General features: G+C 48.1%; 10 protein-coding genes and 1 non-coding gene across 11 annotated transcripts; 9 read left to right on the top strand and 2 right to left on the bottom strand.

The window, feature by feature from the left end:
* Positions 1–21: 21 nt before the first annotated feature.
* PICMEDRAFT_35069 (hypothetical protein) lies at positions 22–1,101 on the top strand (the record flags this gene model as incomplete). The annotated part of the gene is made up of 1 exon (XM_019162921.1): positions 22–1,101. One exon carries the CDS (start codon positions 22–24, stop codon positions 1,099–1,101), a length of 1,080 nt encoding a protein of 359 aa, XP_019016637.1.
* A 189-nt stretch (positions 1,102–1,290) lies between these two features.
* On the top strand, positions 1,291–1,375 carry PICMEDRAFT_t102. Its single transcript has one exon. It is a non-coding gene; the product is annotated as a tRNA-Tyr (tRNA).
* PICMEDRAFT_16828 (hypothetical protein) lies at positions 1,309–2,486 on the top strand. Its single transcript, XM_019161351.1, has one exon. It carries the CDS (start codon positions 1,619–1,621, stop codon positions 2,015–2,017), a length of 399 nt encoding a protein of 132 aa, XP_019016636.1. The 5' UTR covers positions 1,309–1,618; the 3' UTR covers positions 2,018–2,486.
* Positions 2,487–2,560: 74 nt separating this feature from the next.
* On the top strand, positions 2,561–2,755 carry PICMEDRAFT_34463 (hypothetical protein; the record flags this gene model as incomplete). Its single annotated transcript, XM_019162887.1, has 1 exon — positions 2,561–2,755. The coding sequence occupies one exon, from the start codon at positions 2,561–2,563 to the stop codon at positions 2,753–2,755; it is 195 nt and encodes a 64-aa protein (XP_019016635.1).
* A 506-nt stretch (positions 2,756–3,261) lies between these two features.
* Positions 3,262–3,771, top strand: PICMEDRAFT_59201 (hypothetical protein; the record flags this gene model as incomplete). The annotated part of the gene is made up of 1 exon (XM_019163349.1): positions 3,262–3,771. One exon carries the CDS (start codon positions 3,262–3,264, stop codon positions 3,769–3,771), a length of 510 nt encoding a protein of 169 aa, XP_019016634.1.
* Positions 3,772–3,902: 131 nt separating this feature from the next.
* Positions 3,903–5,415, top strand: PICMEDRAFT_140918 (hypothetical protein). The gene has a single exon (XM_019160218.1). The coding sequence runs from the start codon at positions 4,034–4,036 to the stop codon at positions 5,252–5,254; it is 1,221 nt and encodes a 406-aa protein (XP_019016633.1). The 5' UTR covers positions 3,903–4,033; the 3' UTR covers positions 5,255–5,415.
* A 172-nt stretch (positions 5,416–5,587) lies between these two features.
* On the bottom strand, positions 5,588–7,225 carry PICMEDRAFT_73044 (hypothetical protein; the record flags this gene model as incomplete). The annotated part of the gene is made up of 1 exon (XM_019164366.1): positions 5,588–7,225. One exon carries the CDS (start codon positions 7,223–7,225, stop codon positions 5,588–5,590), a length of 1,638 nt encoding a protein of 545 aa, XP_019016632.1.
* Positions 7,226–8,560: 1,335 nt separating this feature from the next.
* Positions 8,561–13,588, top strand: PICMEDRAFT_25537 (hypothetical protein; the record flags this gene model as incomplete). The annotated part of the gene is made up of 8 exons (XM_019162399.1): positions 8,561–8,771; positions 8,835–10,043; positions 10,164–11,056; positions 11,288–11,537; positions 11,688–12,190; positions 12,320–12,611; positions 12,663–12,965; positions 13,002–13,588. Coding segments are annotated over 8 exons (4,248 nt in total), but the record flags the coding sequence as incomplete, so codon positions are not given.
* Positions 13,589–13,752: 164 nt separating this feature from the next.
* On the bottom strand, positions 13,753–15,168 carry PICMEDRAFT_11979 (hypothetical protein; the record flags this gene model as incomplete). The annotated part of the gene is made up of 1 exon (XM_019159862.1): positions 13,753–15,168. The coding sequence occupies one exon, from the start codon at positions 15,166–15,168 to the stop codon at positions 13,753–13,755; it is 1,416 nt and encodes a 471-aa protein (XP_019016630.1).
* Positions 15,169–15,360: 192 nt separating this feature from the next.
* Positions 15,361–17,125, top strand: PICMEDRAFT_140906 (hypothetical protein). The gene is made up of 2 exons (XM_019160216.1): positions 15,361–15,917; positions 16,041–17,125. Exons 1-2 carry the CDS (start codon positions 15,486–15,488, stop codon positions 16,890–16,892), a joined length of 1,284 nt encoding a protein of 427 aa, XP_019016629.1. The 5' UTR covers positions 15,361–15,485; the 3' UTR covers positions 16,893–17,125.
* Positions 17,126–17,772: 647 nt separating this feature from the next.
* Positions 17,773–20,985, top strand: PICMEDRAFT_22103 (hypothetical protein; the record flags this gene model as incomplete). Its single annotated transcript, XM_019162235.1, has 5 exons — positions 17,773–17,964; positions 18,160–18,407; positions 18,492–19,464; positions 19,636–20,601; positions 20,911–20,985. Coding segments are annotated over 5 exons (2,454 nt in total), but the record flags the coding sequence as incomplete, so codon positions are not given.
* Between the last annotated feature and the right edge of the window lie 774 nt (positions 20,986–21,759).

Below are 21,759 nucleotides of genomic sequence, written 5' to 3'. Positions count from 1 at the left end.
ACTCTCCAGTCCACTCGCCTCATGTCCTCGGTAACCGCCCGTGCCATTATCTACAACGCCTACGGAGAGCCTGCAGAGACTCTCAAATGCCACGCTTACAAGATCGACGTCGCTAGCTTGAAGCCGGATGATGTTGTGGTCGAGACCGTGGCCTGCCCAATCAACCCGTCCGACATCAACCAGATCCAGGGCATCTACCCTTCCAGGCCTCCGATTTCTGTCGACTCGTTGCCCGAATTGAAGAGTCCTGCCGCCGTGTGCGGTAACGAGGGCCTCTTCAAGATCATTGCGACCGGGTCCAACGTGTCGAACTTCAAGAAGGGCGACTGGTGCATCCCGGCGGACGTGAACTTCGGAAGCTGGTGCACCCACAAGCGGGGCCTGGACAGAGATTTCATCAAGGTCCCGCAAACGATCTCCGTCAACCAGGCGGCAACGATCTCGGTCAACCCCTCCTCGGCCTACCAGATGTTGACGTGTTTCGAGGAATTGAAGCCGGGAGACTGGTTCATCCAGAACGGTGCCAACTCCCAGGTGGGCAGAGCAGCCATCCAGATCGGTAAGAAGCTGGGCTTGAACTCGCTCAATATTGTCAGAAACAGAGACGACATCGACAAGCTTGTTGCCGACTTGACCGCGCTTGGCGCCACGAAGGTCATCACAGAGGATGACAACGGCTCCAAGGAATTCGGGAAGACCATCAAGTCGTGGTTGGACGGTAAGCAGATTAAGCTTGGCATGAACTGCGTTGGTGGATCGAGTGTTACGGGGCTAGCCAGAAAGCTGGGTCCCGACGCCACCCTCTTGACCTACGGTGGCATGTCCATGAAGCCAGTGATCTTGCCAACCAGCTTGTTCATCTTCAAGAACCTCACTGCCAAGGGCTTCTGGATCACAGGCAACATTAAGAGAATCCCCAACTCCAGAGTTGATACCATCAAGGCAGTCCTCAAGATGATTGAAGACGGCGACCTTGCGGAGCCAACGTACAACGAGACCAAGGCCAAGGTTTCTGACCTAACAGACAAAAAGTTGCTCGACATCTTCACCGCAGGTTTGGCCAACTCTAAAAAGGGCAAGCAGTTGATTCTTTTTGAGTAAACATGTGTCTCAAAAGCCGTTTGATATGTAGTTGTTACCGTTTTTTTATATATTATTTAATCTCATTTGACAAAGTTGCAGCGTCACAAAAAGGACCTGCCTTGGTAAGCTGTAGGTAATACACAATAAGGCCATGTATTAGTGAATACCACAAACTTGGAAGCCAAGTACGGTTCAAGCACTGTAAAACCCTCTTTAGCTCAGTTGGAAGAGCGCGGGACTGTAATGGGTACAAGACATCCTGAGGTCTCTGGTTCGATCCCGGAAGGAGGGAGTTATTTTTCTTTGGCTTTATATGAATTTTGGGACGATCGTCTTTTTTGGCCATTTAGTTACGTAATCAAAGCTGAGAGAATGATTATATCATTAATAATCTGATTGGGGAAGATACTGGAGAAAGAAAAAAAGTCATGACAAATGGAAGTATCGATAACTTCAGCAACGGGCCTCTTTGTCTATGCTTGGCTGGGTTTGCCTCTTTTTCTCTCTCCACCAACAGACTATAACAATACAGAAGATGGCATCAACACAGAGGGCACTAGCTGCTTACCGTTCAGCTCTGCGGGCAACGAGGGTTGCCTTCACGACTGACACCAGCACATTAGCTGCCGCCAGAACGAACATAAAGCAGGAGATGAGGGCCGAAAAGTCCTCCACGAACCCAGACTACACGCCGGCGCAGAGAATCGAGCTTCTGGAACAAGTTGGCGCCTTCTTGAGACGGAACATTGTCCAGGGCGTCAAGCGTGACGATTCCGAAGGTCGATATGCGCTGAACATCCACCAGGACACCGAGCTAGGCGACAATAACGAAATCAAGAAGAACAAGTCTCGATTCAAAGCCTCAGGTGCACCACCAAGCGGGGGTGGCTGCTGTGGTGGCGGAAACATCGAGTTGAAGCAGAAGACCCACTGACGAGTTCTCCACGTCACTTGCCACACTCCTGTAAATATGGCTAGCCCGACCCATGCCCCCGTGTGTATACAGTACGTACGTGTATTAGCATAAATAGAGTACTCGTAATAGTAAGGGCTTTAATACCAGCAAAACACGATAATAGCGCAGGATAAGATGCCATACAGCTCCCCCGGGCTGGCCCCCCTTCTCACCCCGTCCCAACCCCGCAAATACGGCCGCCCAATTGTTCTATTTTTGCCTTGACGTCAAATGTGGCGTACCGTTCCAGTCCCTATTTTGCTGGCTCTGGGCAGGCCCGGAAGGCCTCGATGGTGATGCGACGTACATGCGGTGCGTCATTCTCTTTCTGCCTTCTCTCGAGCAGACCTATCCCGTCCACGGCCCTGACGTGGAGACATGTCCCCTTCCGGGAAAAGTTTATAAAAAGATTGGTGTTTCCAGTTTGATGATCAATTGACTGCAACGGTTGTAAACTATCTGTAAAACAAATACCTTTTTTTAGTTATTCAAACACAAGAAAACATCTATCAAATACTCATAATGTCCGACTCAGCAAGAAAGAACTTCTCAGACAAGGTTTCCGACGCGGTTACCCCAGACAGTCAAAAGTCCGGATGGGACAAGGCTACCGAAGGCGTTTCCAACCAATACGACAAGGCTGCCTCTAAGGTGCAACCAGAGGAGGAGAAGGGTGTCTTCCAGAAGATCAGTGACACCATCTCTGGTAAAAAGTAATGCCGTCTGCTAGCTTGACGCACGGGATGTCAGCCGGAGTTGACTGCTAGGTCGCTCGTGCACCTCATTTCTTTACACGTCCTATTATTGCCACAATGAATTATTTAAAGCTATGACGGTGAATCAAAAATGTCCATATAAATATATAAGCTTTATGTATCGTAATGAATCGATTTATGAACAAAAGTCCGAAGATGCCCAATTGGACACCAAAAATCTTTGTAAATGCCCAATTAGAGCTTTGACAACCTCATGGAGGTTGCTGATGGGCTTGCTATGCCGCTAATGGTGCTAGCGTTTCGGTACGGTGTCTAGAGTGCATTGTACAGTTCCAACTCCGTTAACTCAAATGCTTTTCCACACGAGTCAGTTTGTTACGTAAGCGACCGCCTTTTCAGTTTGCAGCCCAACTGAAAAGATTGGCGGTTACTGCAGCAAGAGACCCCATTTATCCATCTGTCGCCCCTACAGCTGTGCCGGCTTCCCCTTGACACATAGCGCATCTGATGTTCCCACAAAGAAGTACTCCGACCAAGGCTCAGATTAAAGCGAATCTCTTGAAGGCGGTTGCCGCTGCGCACACGGCCATGGAAGAAGGCCGCCATCCGTTCGGATCTGTGCTTGTCGGGCCTGACAACGAGTCAGTTGTTCTAGAGCAGGGCAATGTGAACACTCTGAATCACGCTGAATCGACGCTTTGCAGGGTGGCATTTGAGAAGTACTCGCAGGACTACCTTTGGCAGTGCACCCTCTACACCAATTTCGAGCCATGCTGCATGTGTGCGGGCTCCATCTACTGGTCGAACATTGGCAGGGTCGTCTATGGGCTCAGTGAACACGCGTTGCTAGAGCTGACCGGTGACCACGAGGAAAACATGACGTTGGACATGCCGTGTAGGAAAATCTTCAGCTCAGGTCAGAAAAACGTCGAGGTCGTAGGACCATTTGCAGACACTGAGTCGGATAACGAGCTCAAGGAGGCTATCCTGAAGGACCATGTTTCCTTCTGGAAGTAGATAACTACAACCCACCCCTGTATTCAATATTCTTGCAATATATCGTATACCGTCCGCTGCTAGTGCAGCGCTGTGATAATCATAATAATTAGACTTCCTAATTGGGATGTGGCTGTCCTTTAAAGTTCTCGGTGCGATTTTGTCAAACCCTTTGTTTCAGCCAGGGTGCACCAAGCGGGAACTGATAACAACTTTGACTTTGCTGTTTTCTTGTCCAGCTAGTTCTTTTGTTCAGATCTGTTGTTATTGACAACCAGCAGTCATGGTCAGCATCAACAATTGCAGCATGAATGAGCTTAAAATGTCACTTATGAACAACAGCAGCATAAGCAATGGGCCGGAAAAAGAGAAATATTTCACCTTTGCCAATCCAGAGATCAACCGATCACTACACGTCGTTGATGCAGATTACGGGGTTTTCGAGTCAAATAAGCGCAAGAGAATGGGGAACTTGAGAATGAAGACTCATAATTTCATCAAGAAATTCAAAGAGAAGGAACCAAGCAACTACGTTGTTCTAGACGATGATGAAGGTGATCTGAGATTACGTCCTGAACCGGAGCTAGTTCGGTCCCACATCAACCAGCCTAGATTTAATAACATTCCTGCTCGAAAAAGCAAGCATACTCCTTCATATATGCTGCCAACACTGGACAGTGATTCGGATGACTACAGCTTATCCAGCAGCTCCGACTCTGAGAGTGTCCTCCCGTCTTCAGCGAAAAGAAGCTCAGATTATGACATATCACAAATCAAACCATCCCTCCAGTTCTCAGCTCAGAAAAGAAACCTTTTCCAGCGACAGGCAGAGCTACCCACGATGCAAAAATCGAAGGTCGAGGCACAATACGATGCACTCAAACTCAAGGCCGCCAAATACAGAGCCGAAAGAAACATGCAACGGGCAAAGTTAGAGAACCACAAGATGGCTCTTAAATTACGTGAATATGAATACTACTGTGTGAACGGGATCGACCATCAACAGGTGAACTTGGACAGTGGAAATGATAGGATGCTCGAATACGGCCGTGATCATCTGAACATAGATTACCGCCAACGGCGCAAGGAAAGTAAAAAGAGAGCACCATTTTTTAGAACAACAGCATCTTCCAAACACGCACGAGTACAACCCGGTTTCCTTGACCAGCTCTCTAGAAACTTGCCACCAGAGGCAGCGATGTTCATCGAATATTACGGAGATATGATCCCCTCCACAACAACGATACGAGAGTTCCACAGCGCGGTGCTTGGCTGGGTATACACGGTGCCCCTACTTTCACTTGTTTACCCACTCCTTTACATCTTGGGAACTTTTATCCCTAGACAAACAAAACGTTCGTGGAGCTTCCGGGCACTGTTTGTGGGTTTTTTGGATTTGTGCATTCTACTCGTCACAGGTTGGGCAATCTACAACATTTTCAGTTACTCAGCTTTCTTTGTTTCAAAGTTGTTCCAGGTAGTACGTTTCCTAAGAATAATATAACAGTCAAGATTGCATCTTTTCAGTTCTTCATTTCCTCAATTTATAGCAGTTTTCAAATCCATTCTTAACAGAGTGGTTTTTTAGCATAGTTAATGTAACGTTACAAAACCAACAAATATACGCCCCGGTTACAATAGGTCGAGAAGGCGATTTAAGAAAAGCCAAATTCTATTACCATCCTTTATAGAAAATCTTTTTCAATAGAATAAAAATAACTAAATTATGTAAAATATGTAAAATATGTAATATATGTAAAATGTGTGTAGAACCATTTTTTTTAAAAAACCCAACCAAATATTCAAACTTATCCTTGTATCAAACAAAGCACCGGCATTAAACAGAAATGACGTTTTCAACAGAATCAACGACCTGAGTGATTTCGTTGATGATTTGCTTTATTTCCTCCTTGGTCTTGTCCAACTGAGTTTCAGCAAAGTCGTTTGCAATCTCAACTGTTCTTTCAAGATCTTCGGCTGACGATTCAGCAGAACCTTCAGAGTTCCAGAAGTCGCTGATGTCACCACCTGCACCGTTGTAGATCAAAATGTTCGGTGTTCCATCATCTGGGATAGAAGATAAAGCATTCTTAGTACCGTACTTCAACAGGTTTTGCTTCAACTGCTTTGGAGTGATGCCAGCAGTTGAAAACATGGAGTCTGAAGAAGGAGCCAAAGAAAGGAAGTAGGTCAACAAACCACAAACGTGAGGAGAGGCCATTGAAGTACCAGATAAGATTGCAGTAGCAGTGTTGGAACCAATGTAGGTGGATAGAACGTTCAAACCAGGAGCGAAAATGTCCACACACTTACCGTAGTTAGAAAAGTAAGCTCTAGTATCAGACAAAGTTGATGCACCAACAGTAACTGCGCTTTCTGCGGCAGCAGGGGAGTAGTTACAAGCGTCTGCATCATCGTTACCTGCGGCAACAGCAAAGTGCAAGCCTGCCTTGACGGCAGCGTTGACAGCCAAGTCCAAGGCTGGCGACTTACCACCACCCAAAGACATGTTGGCAGTGGAACCCTTGAAGCCAGACTTAGGGTTCTTGGCCTCCTTGACGTGGGCGTTGGCAGCAAACTCGACACCCTTGACGACATCAGACATGGTACCAGACCCATTAGACTTCAAAACCTTGACGGCAACAATCTTGGCTTTTTTTGAAACACCGTATTCTTCGGAACCAATTGTACCGGCACAGTGGGTACCGTGACCGTTACCATCGGTATCGGAGTCGCCGGTTGGGATGGTTGCACCCCACACAGCTCTACCGCCAAATTGCTCGTGCTCGATATTGACACCAGTGTCAATGACATAGGCAGTGACACCCTCACCAGCATCGGCGTCGTAGAGGTACTTGTTGTAGTTGCCCAAGCCCAATGTTTCTCTGTGGGAGATTCTAGATAGACCCCATGGGGCGCCGTTCTCGGTGGCGGCGCCAACGGTGTGGACAGTCGAGTCCAATTCAATGACAGCGACATCCTTGGAGCGTCTCAAAAGGTTGATCACTTCAGGGGTGAACAAACCCGAGTAGCCTCTGAAACCTGGCGAGTCGAAAACGTGTCCGATACCGCCGGTCTGTTGCTGGAAGTTCAAGGAGCTGACCGACTGCTCGAAGGCGTCGACCTCGTACTTGTTCAACTTGGCAAACGATTGGACCTGAACGTCCGAGATCCACAACTTGTGGAACTCAAATGCATCGTCGGAAATGTCGTCCTTCAAGATGACAATGAAAGAGTTTGGAATGGCGTTCTCGTTGAACTCAACATCCAAGATGGCCTCGTCGGCCAACTCGACAGAAGGGAACGACTCTGCAGCAGCATTGTCAGCAACCACGTTCTCAGCAACAACCGGAACCTTGTCTGCAGTGCTGACGACCGCTGGCATGTCTTTCAAGTTTGGAAGAACCAAGGCGGAGACCCTGGTGGCTGCCAGAGAAGTGAGGATGGAGAAGCAGAGAGAGGAGGAGAGCTTCATGGTAAGAGATTAGCGTAGTGATTGGATAGTTAGTAGGTTTTGTCGTCGTCGCTGCTGTACGTATATACACCGGAGAACAACGGACTGAGTGACCAGGGACGAACCATCAATAGAGACAGGAAGAGCCAGGAGGCAAAAGGAGGAAGAAATGCTCAGCAGATAAGAAGGATAGATAAGTGCCTGGCACCGCAGCGAGCCCGCCCAGCCGGTGCAGCGCTCAGCGGAGGGCAAAACACCACACCCAGCAGAGCCGAAACTGCCAAAAACGGCACCCGATTGGGCTCTCCACACATTCTGTCCGGCCACTAGCTGAGACAGCTAATTTGCTCCCGTTCGCGTCCCCGATAAGAAAGTGGGTGGCGGGGACAGACAGACAAGCCCCGACGCGCCGCCAAAAAAGACAGTAAAATCGCGACCCCGGAGTCACGAGAGCCCAAATGGGCAGAATAGGGCAAGGGAAGGGGGGAGAAGAGAGAACACCCGTGCACGGGCCGGGCTTGAGGAAATGATGAGCATGCAAATGATGAGCACGGGTCGATCCATGATAGGGAGGGATGCAGACTGATAATGGAGCAATGGCAGAGAGTCTGGCGCCAGAGAAAGTGGACACGCTTCATTCTGGGTCTCCGCAAGACAAGAGACTGCGACCCGCCAGCCCGCCAGCAAAGTGATACGTCTGCAGTATTGGAGAATGTGCCAGGAATGAGCGATTTTACTCCCGAGCTCAAGAACGCAAGCGTCACAAGGGACAAAAGCATGAGCCCTAGGAACACTGGCGACAGAGAGGCCGGCAACGACGGCGATGGATTTGGTTGCGGCTTCAGCACCAGTGGCGGCAACGACAGCAGCTTCAACAACATAAGCAGCAGCGCCAACGAGGCTAGATATCTCCCCTATACCCCGGACAGGACGTCTTCTCCGTCCCCCACAAGCGCCAAGTTTCAGAGACCGGTCTCCTCTGCGCTCAGCTCGGCGTCGTCGTCGTCGTCCTCCTCCATCAATATTTCTCTCTCGTCCCCAAGACCACGCAAGGCGACGCCGTTGTCGACAACACTATTTTCCAGCAACAAAATGCCGAACAAGCCTTATAACGATTCCTTCACCTCTCTGAGCAACTCCAGCTTTGCTTCTCCAGGCGTGGCGGGAAGATCGAACTTCTCGTCCCGCTCGGTTTCGCCCTTGAATACCAACGACCAAAGCTCTATAGACGACAAACTTCGGCCCCAGGAATCCCGCTCCTGCTCCCAAACCAGTACCAGCAACCCAAATTATCGACATCGAAGTAGAGGCAGCGGAAGTAAAAGCAACCAGTTTCAGCAGAACAAAGCATTGGTCCTAGAGTTGGACTTAGACTGCAACATAAAGTTTGTGAGTAAAAGCTGGGAGTCTATTGTTGGAACCAAAATCGCCAAGATCGTGAATAGGCCTATCCACGATATTATCGCAGGGGATGAAGAGGATAAAAACGTTTTCACGAAGGCGACAAGTATCATGACGATTGATGATGAAACTTATCGAATAAGGTTCATGACTGAAACAAATTTGAGTTGCAACCGCACCAAAAATGACGGCTTCCGCCCTCTATCTAGTTCTTCCTCCGCCTCTTCAGAAAACTCCACAAGCCCTAATACAAATTCCGCTAACGACGAAAATGAAACCGAAACGATAAATTCGAAAACATCAAATGATAACTCAGATAATGACTCCTTGAGCATCCACTCCGATTCCTCAACTATTACGACAGATGGGGGATTCATTGAGCTAGAAGCACAGGGAATCTTAATACACGATAAAAATGAAATTCCAAGCCATTCAATGTGGATTGTTAAGCCTTGGATACCAATAAATGACGTAACTCTGGAACTACCGGAAGAACTAATTTCAACAATTGGAGTTTTTGGCGTCAATTTATTGGAAAGCTACATGCTGTACTTGACCGATCTGGAAATAACGGATGAAAACGACCTACCACCTCCTTCTCTTGAACTCTGTAGAATCTGCGAAGAAAAAGTCCCTAACTGGTGGCTAGAAAAACATTCCGAACTATGTTTGGTTGAGCATAGAGTTGAAGATATGGTTTATATCAAACAAGAAGAATTGCAAGATCATAAAAAGTTGTTGCAAAACATACTAGAAACGTTACATAGAAGGCAACCTCCGTCTCCAGCAATATCTTCACCAAGTTCCTCTTCTTCGTCACCTGGTTCTCCTCCAGTACTATCGCCTTCCAGTTCATCCTCTAGCATTACAGTTAGTCCAATTTCGTCCGATTCTACTTCCTCATCTAACAGTTTTGTACTGGTTAGTGATTATAAAGGCATGCCAATACCTTTGGGACCTCAGTCGAGTGGCACCCTACCTTTTCCTGCCCGGAGAAAAAGTGCTGGTACATTATTTCCTCAAATTAGATTTCCTGTGAAGAACATCGAAAACCTCATTGCCTACTGCGATGAGGCTTTGAAGATCAACCCCGGCGAAGTAAGATCGGAGAATAGAGAATCAGTAGAGTTATTTGAAATTGCATATTCACCAGATTCCGCCAGTGCCTTGAAAACATTAAATGAGTTAAGGCTACCCTCTTCCAGTGACCCTGCGATTCAACAGTTGACTGAAGACACAAAAGTGTTGGTTGCTGACAAGCTCGAAACATTAGAAAGATACGCTCATATTTTACAGTATGTCGACAGAATCACAAAGGAAACCAGTGACTTGGTAATTCAGGCAGTTGACAACACTATCAGAAAAATCAAGGAACATGTCTTTTGCGTCTCCGAATCAGAGTCCGAAAATGACAGTTCTTCTATGCGATCCACTCGGGGTAAACCTGCAATCCCAATGCAAACCCCAGATCTAAATACTCCAAAAGTTTCGCTGAACAATAGTATAATTTTCAACAATGCTTATTTGGACCATTGCTCTCCAAACGCTTCTAGAGAAGATGTTAGTGTGCATAGTGTGCATAGTGTGCATAGTGTTCTTGACTCTGGGAGTTCGACACCGCGCAATTCAGCAGCCTTGATTCCAAGGAGATCGACACCCGTTATAACAGTTTTGTCGGAGGATTCAGGAAAATTTAAGAAACATCCAAGTACCCATTCCCTGTCAACCCCAAGGAGACCAATTTCACCGGGCTATCCTATGCCTTTATCATCGGTTCAAAAAAACTCGAGAAGAAGTGAAGCCTCAGTAAATTCCCCGTTTACTTCTCCACTTTTACAATCTGCGGAGACAACCAAAATTTCAAACACACCCACATCATCTCTCTCTACAAATCCAAATTCTGCCTATAATGAGAAAACGCCACTTTCACCACTCCTAGTACCAACTACAGTGAAACACAATCTTCCTTCTATAAAAGATTATGAAATAATCAAACCAGTAAGCAAAAGTGCGTTTGGCTCGGTTTTCCTTGCCAAACGAAAACTTACGGGTGATTATGTTGCAATCAAGGTATTAAAGAAATCAGATATGATTGCCAAGAATCAAGTCACAAATGTCAAAGCTGAAAGAGCGATCATGATGGCACAGGCTGACTCAAAGCATGTTGTTCAGTTGATAGCTTCTTTCCAAAGTACACACTACCTTTATTTGGTTATGGAATATTTGAATGGTGGGGACCTTGCCACCCTTTTACATAACATGGGCTCATTACCAGATGTTTGGGCAAAAAGATATATTGCGGAAGTTATTGTCGGAGTAGATGATTTGCATACTAAAGGTATCGTGCACAGGGACTTAAAGCCTGATAATCTATTGATTGATCATTCAGGTCACGTTAAACTTACAGATTTTGGACTTAGTAGAATGGGATTGGTCAATAGACAAAAAGCAGTTGCTAAACTTCAGTCGCAAAATCCCCGCCCTAGAACTTACTCTCAGGGAAGTGGATTGAGCCTGAGAGGAAGCTTTTCAAGTCATCGAAGTTCATCAGGGCTGGGACTTGCCGGATTGGGATCAACGGGTGGTACATCATCCTCGTCGAATGCAGGTAGTTTTAGCGTAAATGTTACCAACCCAGATGGGATACCTTCAACAGCTACTAATGTCGAAAATCCCTTCAAGGCTAATTCTACGATGAATGAAAGTGAATCCAATACAAACACTTTGCTGGATAAAAAACTACTAACAGTAGAGCCATTCTCTTTGAATTCATCTAAACCACAAGATGATATAACACCAGAGAGAGAGAGCATCAAAGAATATTTCCCACCTGTCACCAATGAGCTGAAATATCATGATAGTGCTTCTTCTGGACCTATATCTAGACTTCAACACGAATACAGTACAAGAGCTCGAAGACTATCTACAGCAAGTCAGTCTTCTCAAACCTCAGATTCTCACCATAGTCCTGTCTTAAACCAGTCACTGGCTTCACCAATAAATAGCTCTAAGTCATTGAGAAGTGAGTCGAAGTTGTCCCAAGAGCCAGGAAGAATGAGAGAAGTTGATCCAGACTCCTCAGGCCATTCGCTAGAAACACCTAAAACTTACGCTCTTTTTGATCCTTCTCAATCTACGCAGGCTAGAAAGTTCGTTGGTACGCCTGACTATTTAGCCCCAGAAACTGTTGCTGGACGTGGCCAAGATACTACCAGTGATTGGTGGTCAATTGGTTGTATTCTATTTGAATTTCTTTTCGGATATCCACCGTTTAGCGATGAGACCCCGGAAAAGGTTTTCAACAATATTCTATACGAGGAGATTCAATGGCCACAACTTTCTGAAGAAGAGTTTAGACGTTATTGTTCGGATTCTGCTCGTGATTTGATTGAAAAATTACTTGTGAAAGACCCTACAAAGCGCCTTGGGGTAGGGGGGTCAGCAGAAATTATGGATCACTCCTATTTTGAGGGAATTAATTGGGATACGTTGTTCGATGAGGAAGCTTCTTTTGTCCCTGAGCCCGACCATCCTGAGTCTACAGACTACTTTGATCAAAGAGGTGCCACTATGAATTCTTTCCCAGTTGATGATGACATAGACAATACAAAACGTGATCCAGAAACTGTTTATACCAGAAATGTTCAGGAGAAAGACATTGGCTACTCTGGTGATTTTGAGAATGATGGCGAAGAAGATGATGAAGATGATGAGGAAGATGAGGAAGGCGAGGAAGAAAACACAAGCCAGTATTTCAACGCATCTACCAGCTACGAAATGAAACGCGACTCAAGCTCTTCTTCTACGATTGATTCTCCTAGGCAAAGCTTGTCGAAAAACTCATCACAGTTATTGTCTTTTAGAGAAAGACGGAGCTCTAGGCTCAATGAAGCAGGAAGTAATTCAGAGTTTGGATCTTTCCAATTTCGAAACTTAATGGTTTTGGAAAAACAGAACAAAGATGCCATCAATAGACTAAAATCTGAACATTTGGAACATAGAAATAGTATATCTTCTGTTGCTTCTTCTGAAGGAGGTTACTATGCCCAATCCACAGGTTCTTCTAGTTCAGCATATGCTGCGAATTCTTCTGTTCCTGCTACGCCAGGAACTCCTTCTCTCTCAGCAACTTCGGCATCTAGAGGGCGAGCTCAACAAGTGCTAACGCCACATAAACGTTCTCTGTCTCCAAACCCACAGCTGATTACGGGAACAAGTAAGTCACCAGTTTTATCATTTATTCAATCACCGGTTTTGAAAAATAATATTAGTGCTTTGGATAGCGATGTGGCTAGTGCACATAACAAACCTTTTCCTATTTTGAGAAGCACGAGTGGCAGTGGTAGCTGCAATGGTACAAGTTTGGGTACGAAACCTGTTAAGAAGGAACCAACAGGAAGTCCAGCAATTCATATATTAACCAAGTCATTCACTCGTACGCTAAGTGACTTTTCACCTTCATCATCGGACAATGAGGAAAAGAATGTGATTTTATCAAAAGTAAACAGAAGGAAATTTGGCAGACTTAGAAATAGAGCTTCGTCATCTTCTCAGTATGATGAGCCTTCGTTGACGTCATTGTTACCGAAACTTACCGTTTTAGTATTTGAACCTATTCCAATTCATAGATTTTCTATTACCCGAGATTTGAAAGAACTTGGATGTATAGTTTTCTCGTGTGCAAGTGGTTCTGAGCTAATTAAGTTGAGCAGTGGTAACATTGAATTTGACATTATATTCACATCATCAGAATCTCAACGACTTAACTCTATTGATCTGGTCAAATTAATCAGACATACCAACTCATTGAACACCAACTCTACAATTGTTGCTTTGACTTCATATTCTAGAGACACTCAGGCTTTTGGAATATATGATTACGTTATTGAGTATCCAATAAATAAGAAAAAGTTGAAAGAAGTAATAAAGAGTGTTCAGAAGGCCAGAGTAGATACAGAAGAAGCTATTGTTACAGACACAGAATGATCACCCTGTACGGATAAATTTTTTTTTCTGCTTATTATTATGTTTATTTTATTTATTTATTTACCTGAATACGATTTGCCAATGCTTTCAGTTAGTCATCAATTCATTAAATATTTTTTGTATCCTTGATTAGGAATACACTGAAATTACCAGTGTCATTTTCAAAAGTAAGAGCGATATAAAAAGGTGACTCCCACAACAAACAAAATAGGGAAAACAACATGGGTAACCCATGAATGAGGAGAGTCTTTGAGCATCATTTGGTGAATAACTTTGACTAACTTATTTCTAAGGGCAACCAAGGAAAACTTTTCATCCACTCTCTTCTTGGTTCTTGCAGAAAGTTGTTTCAAATCTTCTTTCGGTAATCGTTTAACCTGTTCTAATGCTTTCGTCCATCCTGACACATCCGAACTGATTGTATATCCAGTATAATTGACTTTATCGTCTGAGTAATCAACAATGGTTTCAAGAGGACCACCAGATCTATCTGCAAGAACGGGCTTCCCCATACGCATAGCTTCTAGTGGGACGATTCCGAAATGCTCATTTGTTGGTGTATATAGCAAAATGTCACACTTGGAAATCAAGGCATTTTTCAAATCAGTTGAAATTGAAGTTAAGAAAATAACATTTGGAACCTCATTTTCATTGAGTTGGCCAGAGAAATTCACACTACTTGGACTGTACACTTTGTAAGAGAGGCTGAGCTTGTCACATATTTTCTTTAGTTCGTTAAGGTATTCAACGTTTTCAGATACTCGAGGATCATAACCCCCGGAAATAACCACTGATTGAAAGCTGTCATTGGTGGCAGACGTATATGAGGCAAAGGACTGAATTGCCAATTGAATGTTCTTTTTCTTTTCGAATCTGTTTATAGATAAAAAGTATTTGTTATTTCCCAGTAGTTTATCTACTATTTCCAATGACTCCGACGAAGGAGCAAATGTAGTTTCATCAGTGGAAACACAAGGGTATACCACTTCCAAAGGTTGGCCGGCTAGTAACTTAAAAGTTTGGCGGACAACTGATTTTGTGAATTCAGAGTTGACGACAATCTGGTCGGCATATGAGGTGGATATTTCTTCGACAGCATCAAATAAAAACCTGTATACTTGACGGAGCACAGAGGTGTGTGGGGCCAATAGTTTATCCGGAAAGTGGCAGTAGAACAAGATGCGTGTGTTCCAGCTAAAGAGATGCAGCAAAGGGATGCAGTAAGAGAGCTGGTCAAGAATTAGGACGTCGTACTTGAAGATTTTCAGAGATAGAATCAACTGCACACTCAAGTACAGCTGTCGTAAGAATGCAAACACGATGTTGAATCTACCTTTGAAATTTGTTGGCAAGAAATCACCGTAAACGTGTACATCTAAAAGTCCAGTTTTCACCTCTTCAAAACAGTGGGTCTTATCACAATGGGAGGTGTAGATTGTTACACTGTTGCCTACCGACTGTAAGGCCATTGCGGCGTCGACAATCAAACGTTCGGCCCCCCCGATGCCGAGATCAGGGTGGATGAACGCAATGTTTGGTTTCCGGGCTTGTTGCTGCTTGGTATCCACGACAGTCATTTCTCTCTGTTAGTGACAGAAAAGGATGTTAATTGCAGGGGCACGTCTCGGAATTCGACGGGTCCCTTCACTACCCGCCCATCTTGAGAAGGAATAGTAAACAGAGTGGGTGAGAGAGAGAACCTGCACGAAACATGCTACCGAGCCGTGCAGTGCGAAGAAGAAATTGCCAGGACAGAGCGAGTGGGGTGGGGGAGATATTGCACGTCACTACAAGAGCGTGTGGCTACTGCCCCGGCCGCAGACGATGGGGCCTGCGGCAGCACAGAGCAGATAGCGGGCCGTCGAGACAGATACAGCAGAACGACACGCTCGGGATGTTGGTTCCACCGGAGAACTACTCCATGGTGGAGGACGGCATATACAGATGTTCGAAGTTGGATGCCATCAATATTTCATTTCTGAAGTCTCTAGAGTTGCGGTCGATTGTGTGGATCAACGAGGAGAAGCCGCCGAGGGTGCTACGACAGTTTATAGAGGAGCACAGCATCCGGCTGTTCCACATGATGAACTCGAGCGTGTTGCCCGAGGAGGACGAGATCACCAACCTCAAGTACCAGGAGTGGATGGTGCTCAAGCCGTCGTTGATTTCCAAGAGCATCGAGATCATCCTCGACGTCACGAACCAGAACTGCTTGGTCATGGACAAGAGCGAGGTCATTGTCGGCATCCTGCGACACATCCAGCGCTGGAACTACTCCAGCATCTCCAACGAGTACCGGCTCTACGCCAGCCGGGCGAGCTACAAGGTCGAGATTTTCTTGGAGTTGATCAACATCGAGCTCCTGCCCCACGGCATGGACACTGCCGACGACAAGGACAAGGACAAGGACAAGGACAAGGACAAGGACAAGGACAAGGACAAGGACAAGGACAAGGACAAGGACAAGGACAAGGACAAGGACAAGGACACGGACGACGCCAGCCGCCGGCTGGACGACGCACCACCGCACGAGCCCCCACCGCACATGCACCCGACACAGCGCCGCCGAGGCACACCTCCTCACGCTCCGGACCCGCCCGCAGACGAGCCCCACAACACCAGATACGACCCCAGCGCCAGCCACAGCTCCTCCAAGGCCATCTCCATCCAGCGGACCCCGTCCACCCACGACCCCGTCCACCCGCTCACCTCCCCCGCCCTTCGCCGGCTCAGCATCGACCACAGCGCCGGCGTCCTGCCCACCCCGTCGCCTCCGCTGTCCTCGTCCGTGGGCCGCCTCTCCATCTCCACGTCCCCACAGATCCCGAAGAACTTGCTCAAGATTGTCGAGATGCGCAAGAACAAGAAGAAACACAACATGGAGCTCCGCGAGAAGGAGAAGGAGAAGGAGGAGAGCAGGCCTGAGCCCCTGCCCCTGCCCCATTCCTCCGACCTCCCGCCGGCCCTCTCCCCGCCCTCCCCGCTCAAGACCCTCTCCACCACCGCCGTCGACACCTACCGCTGGCCGCCCGCCCCACCCTCGCCCTTCGCCCTGCCGCCGGCCTCGTCCTCGTCCGCCTCCTCCACGGACGGTGGCCCGCCCGCCACCGCCCCCGACTGCGACTGGCCCGCCGGCCACTGGAAGCTCTACAAGCCCCGCGTGGACGGGACCCACGTCCGCCGCCACGGCCACGCCGGCCGCCCGCCGCGGCCCGTGCTCACCGCCATCCGTGTCCAGCTCCCGCCGGAGACGTGTTTGCCGGCGTGGTTCCTGGAGCTGCGGGCGCTGTGCGGGCGCTGAGGTAAGCGGAAGCTGACGTAAGCAGGAGGGGGGGTGCTGACGTAACTGAGAGGTGGTGGCTGTCGGCCAGCGAGAAATTGGGGCGGATGCTTCTTTTTCTCTTTTTTTCTCTCCTGTGTTGATCTTCAATGTGTATTTTTTGCGAGCAGGCACAGCAGAGAGAGGGTGAGCAGACTGGGATTAGTGGCGGAGCCCTCTGAGACGATCTGATGGAGAAGAGCGTCTGTGCAGCGTGTATTGCGATCTTGACGTCCACAAGGGTTGTCAGCGGTGTCTTGGATCAGGCTGACAAGGCAGTATATACTTGTTCCACACCTAGTTGCACAACCGCAGTCGTCTCTGGCCCCTCACAGCTGCCCACACACGCACACCGCACACGATACTCCCACCCATAGACCCCTCCAGGCTGCCTCCACACACACCCGGGACCTTTGTGCGTCTGATACTCTTTTAACCAGCCGCCGCAATGCCGAAGAGGAAACTTTTGCCGGACACGAGCAACCACAACCGCATCCACAGCCACAACGGTGGTAGCAGCAGCAGCCAGCAGTTTGCGGACGCCGGCACCGATGCCGAGTCGACGAAGGACTTCGACGGCGACCACGGCAGACCGCACACGATCCAGCCACGGGGCCCCACCCGCCCGGCTGCAAAGGGCGGCAGCAACACGCCCCAGGGCCTGAAGCCGGCCGCAGACGACCTATACCAGTCGTCGGGCGCCAGCGGCGCCGCTGGCGCAACGGGCCAATCGAGCGTGAAGTTAGAGATCCTGCCCAACGCAGACCGGAAAAAGGCCCCGCAGAGCAGCGCCAGTGCCTTCTCGAACACCCCGAAGATGAAGGTCTCGACAAACCCGCCAAAGGTCATCATGCTGCCCGACAGCATGCAGTCGACCAGCTCGCAGAAGCGCAGAAGGGTCGTCCGAGCCTGCGACCGCTGCCGGAAGTTGAAGATCAAGTGCTCTGGAGACCTCCCGTGCATCCACTGCACCGTCTACAGCTACGAGTGCACCTACGACCAGCCAAACCGCTCCAAGCGGAAAGGGCCCAGCTCTGTTGCTGTCCCTGCAACCGTCAAGACTGTGCCGCATGCTCATGCACATCCACACGGCAACGCCTCGATGGCGACAGGCGCTCACACGGCCGCAACCTCAACGTCTGCGTCTACACCTTCGATGCACGGGGCGCCCTCAGTTAGTGCTGGTCTCGCGGATAGAAGTCCTCCTCCGGGCAACATGAAGAAAAACTCAAACGATGCGTCAATGGAGAGGTTCAACTCTTCCACCGTCTCCATTTTGGCATCCTCGAACCCAGAGCTGTTCTCAAAGCTTACAGACAGGTTGAAGTTGTACGATGATATTCTACACCGCCTCTTGCCCGAAATCAAATTGACGGACTTGAACGATAACCCAAAACCCATAAACCCAATGAAGTTGATGTCCGCGCTGAACAAGTTGAAGGGCATGGGCAAGTCGATCTCAAAGTCGTCAAGCAAGCATATCGCAAAAATGTACGAGTCGCTACCTGAGATGCCGCTACCAAACCTACCGATAACAAAGCTGCCTCCCAACTCCTCTACAAATGTGCAGGCCAGTACCAGCTCGATTGCATCTCCTCCGCTGGTCAAACCAAAGGCTGTCTCCATAAGCAGTAACTCCCACATCCAGGGCTTGGACACAAATAACAGCCAGTATCAGGGCATCGATGGATCCTTAGAATCCACTCTCGGTAAAGAAATTAAGATCATCTTGCCTTCCAGAGAAGTGGCTCTTGATCTCATTACCAAGACCTGGGAGAACGCTTGCGTTCTATTCAGATTCTACCATAGAGTTGCTTTTGTTGAAGATCTCAATGAATTGTACGATACAGATCCGAACCAGTATACGAACAAACAACAACGGTTTTTGCCGCTGGTATACTCGGTCATGGCCTGCGGTGCTCTGTTTTACAAAAGTGACGAAAATACAAACCACTCGAGACTAGACAGCAACACACAAAACAGCGACACCAACAGTAATGACGGAAACAGCAACGCAAACACTCCGGGATCACTCCACTACGACTACATCCAAAGAAAGGATTTTGAAGATGAAGGTTATAGATACTTCATTGCAGCAAGAAAATTGATCGATATAACCGATACTAGAGATACTTACGGCATCCAAACAATCGTGATGTTGATTATCTTCTTACAATGCTCGGCAAGGTTATCAACTTGCTATGCCTACATCGGTATTGCCCTGAGAGCAGCCTTGAGAGAAGGTCTACACCGTAAATTGGACTACCCATTCAACCCTATTGAACTCGAAATTAGAAAAAGACTCTTTTGGACAATTTACAAGATGGATATTTACGTGAACACTATGTTGGGACTTCCAAGGACCATTAGCTCAGACGATTTCGACCAAGATATGCCGATCGAATTGGATGATGAGAATATCACCGTCAGCGGTTATAGATGGGACAGACAGGGTGATAGACTCTCAAGTGCCGGGATTGCCAATGCACACACTCGTTTGATCTTTTTGATGAAAGAGGTGGTGACAAAGCTTTATCCGATCAAGCCCAAAAAGGTCTCGACTGTTAATAACGGGAATCATAATAGAGCAAACAGCAATCACAGCAACGCGAATAATACAAACAACATCGTCAATCATGACAATGGCAGTAACACGAACAACTCTAACAATGATAACACCAGTGATGGAAATAACAACAATGCGAATAGCAACAACAATAGTAAGAATATCGGCAACAACGGTAATAGTAACAATAACCATAATAGTGATGATCACAATAACAGCAATAACAACAGATCTGACCTGATTCGGAACAATTTTGTTTACGATTTGGAGCTAAAGCTACAGGATTGGATGAACAGTCTACCGCTCGAGTTGAAGCCCGGTGTAGAACCACCGGGGCAGTACTTGAAAGCGAACCGTCTTTTACACATCTCCTACTTGCATGTTAAAATCATTCTTTACCGTCCATTCATCCATTACATTTCCACCAACGTGCGATCGAACTCTTTGAACGATTTGACATGTATCGAGAAGGCAAAGAACTGTATCAATGTCGCACGGATTGTGGTGAAGTTGGCCGAAGATATGATCAACAAGAACATGTTAAGTGGATCGTATTGGTTTTCAATCTACACAATTTTCTTCTCTGTCGCGTGCTTGGTCTACTATGTTCATTTTGCGCCTCCTATCAACAGGGACGGACAGCCAGATCTAGAGTATATTGCGATCAAGAAGGATGCCGAGAACGGTAAAAGAGTGTTGGACATTTTGAAAGATAGTAGTATGGCTGCACGCAGAACCTACAATATCTTGAACGCACTTTTCGAACAACTGAACAGGAAGACAGCAAGAGCAGGTGTCAATAATAGCCCGCAGTTTGTTCCTGCGCACGCGGGGACTCCTGAGTATACTAAGCAGAGACAACAGCAGCAACAGAAACAGCAGCAAAAGCAATCTCACCAACAGCAACAGTACACTCGTCACCAACACCAATACTCGAACACTTCTCAGCCAGAGTCAGTTGAAAGCCAGTACAATATGGGCAATACAAATGTGGGGAGTTTAGAAGATCCGAGTTACACTGATGTCAACAGTGGTATCGACCTTGCTGCCAACAATGATGGCTACCAGCGGTTTGGCGGATCTACGTCCAACGGGTCACTCAGATCACCTCAAATGCAGACTCCTGTGCAGGTTCCTAGACAGATGAACATGCAACCGCAAGCAGCACCGGCTCAGGGCAACCGTGGCACCAATGCTAAAGGCAACGCTAACGCTGGCGCTATATTACAACACACTGGAAGCCGTTTCAATGCCCCGGCACGAAACCAGCACCAGTATCCAAGCGAGAGTATTACAGGAGGTAGACAGCAGCAGGAGGAAGCGCCGATGTTACCATTCCAGAACTTCGACGGGCAGACCCCATCTGACAAGTCGCCCAACAACCGTGCTCCAGACTTGGCCAATGCTGTGTTCAACGATATCACGGAGTACAAGTATGTTCCTGGTCCTATGGATCAGATGGACATGAAGATTTTCGGCCGATTCTTGCCCCCATATATGCTCAACAACAAGGCTGGAAACGCCACAGTTAGCACTGACCAAGACACTGACGGTGCTGGCGAGGCCGGCAGAGACCCGAACATGGGCAATCCGTCGTCCGTCATCTCTCCCGGAGATCTGGACTCGCTTAGCCAGGGGAACGCCGGCGGAGGCCGGGGCCACAAGAGAGGCTCTGCCAATGCCAGCATCAACGCCGCTGCTCTCAACGATGTCGGTGATGGAGAGATGGAGCGCGATCTAAAGAACGCGCAGCAAGAGGGCGGCGTTTTCCAGCCTTCTCTCGGGCTATTCACATTTGTGAAGGACAACGAGGAGAGCGATTTCGACAAAGACAGCGACGCTGCTGCTGCTGCTGCCGCCGCCGCCGCTGCGACCGACATGGGCAACGCCGACGGCAGCAGCCGTGTTGGCGAGGGCAGAGGCTACTCGGACGGGAACTGGATCGACAACGACTTGCTTGAGACGACGAACGACTTCTTCAACCAGGTGACCACTGCCAACGCGATTCCGTCCGGGTTGTCCACGATTTTCCAGAGCGAGAGCGACAAGAACGGAGCGGGAAACGCCAACGGCAGCAACGGCGGAGCTGTGTTCGACGACCCGGGCAGCGGTGTGGCCAGCGGCGGAGAGAACACCTTCGAGGGCAGTAGCGGTATTGCCTACGCTGGCCTCGGCGGCCCGGGCGCCAGCGGCGCCGCTGGCGCCCCTGGCGCCGACGAGCGGGGCCAGCGCCGGTCCACGATCGAGCTTCCCAGCCGCTTCACCAGCATCGGCGGCATCGGG

This window comes from Pichia membranifaciens (genome assembly GCF_001661235.1).
Source record: "Pichia membranifaciens NRRL Y-2026 unplaced genomic scaffold PICMEscaffold_4, whole genome shotgun sequence".
Classification (NCBI taxonomy): domain Eukaryota; kingdom Fungi; phylum Ascomycota; class Pichiomycetes; order Pichiales; family Pichiaceae; genus Pichia; species Pichia membranifaciens.
The sequence above is the reverse complement of the archived record's forward strand: the minus strand, read 5'-3'. Positions and strand labels throughout refer to the sequence as shown.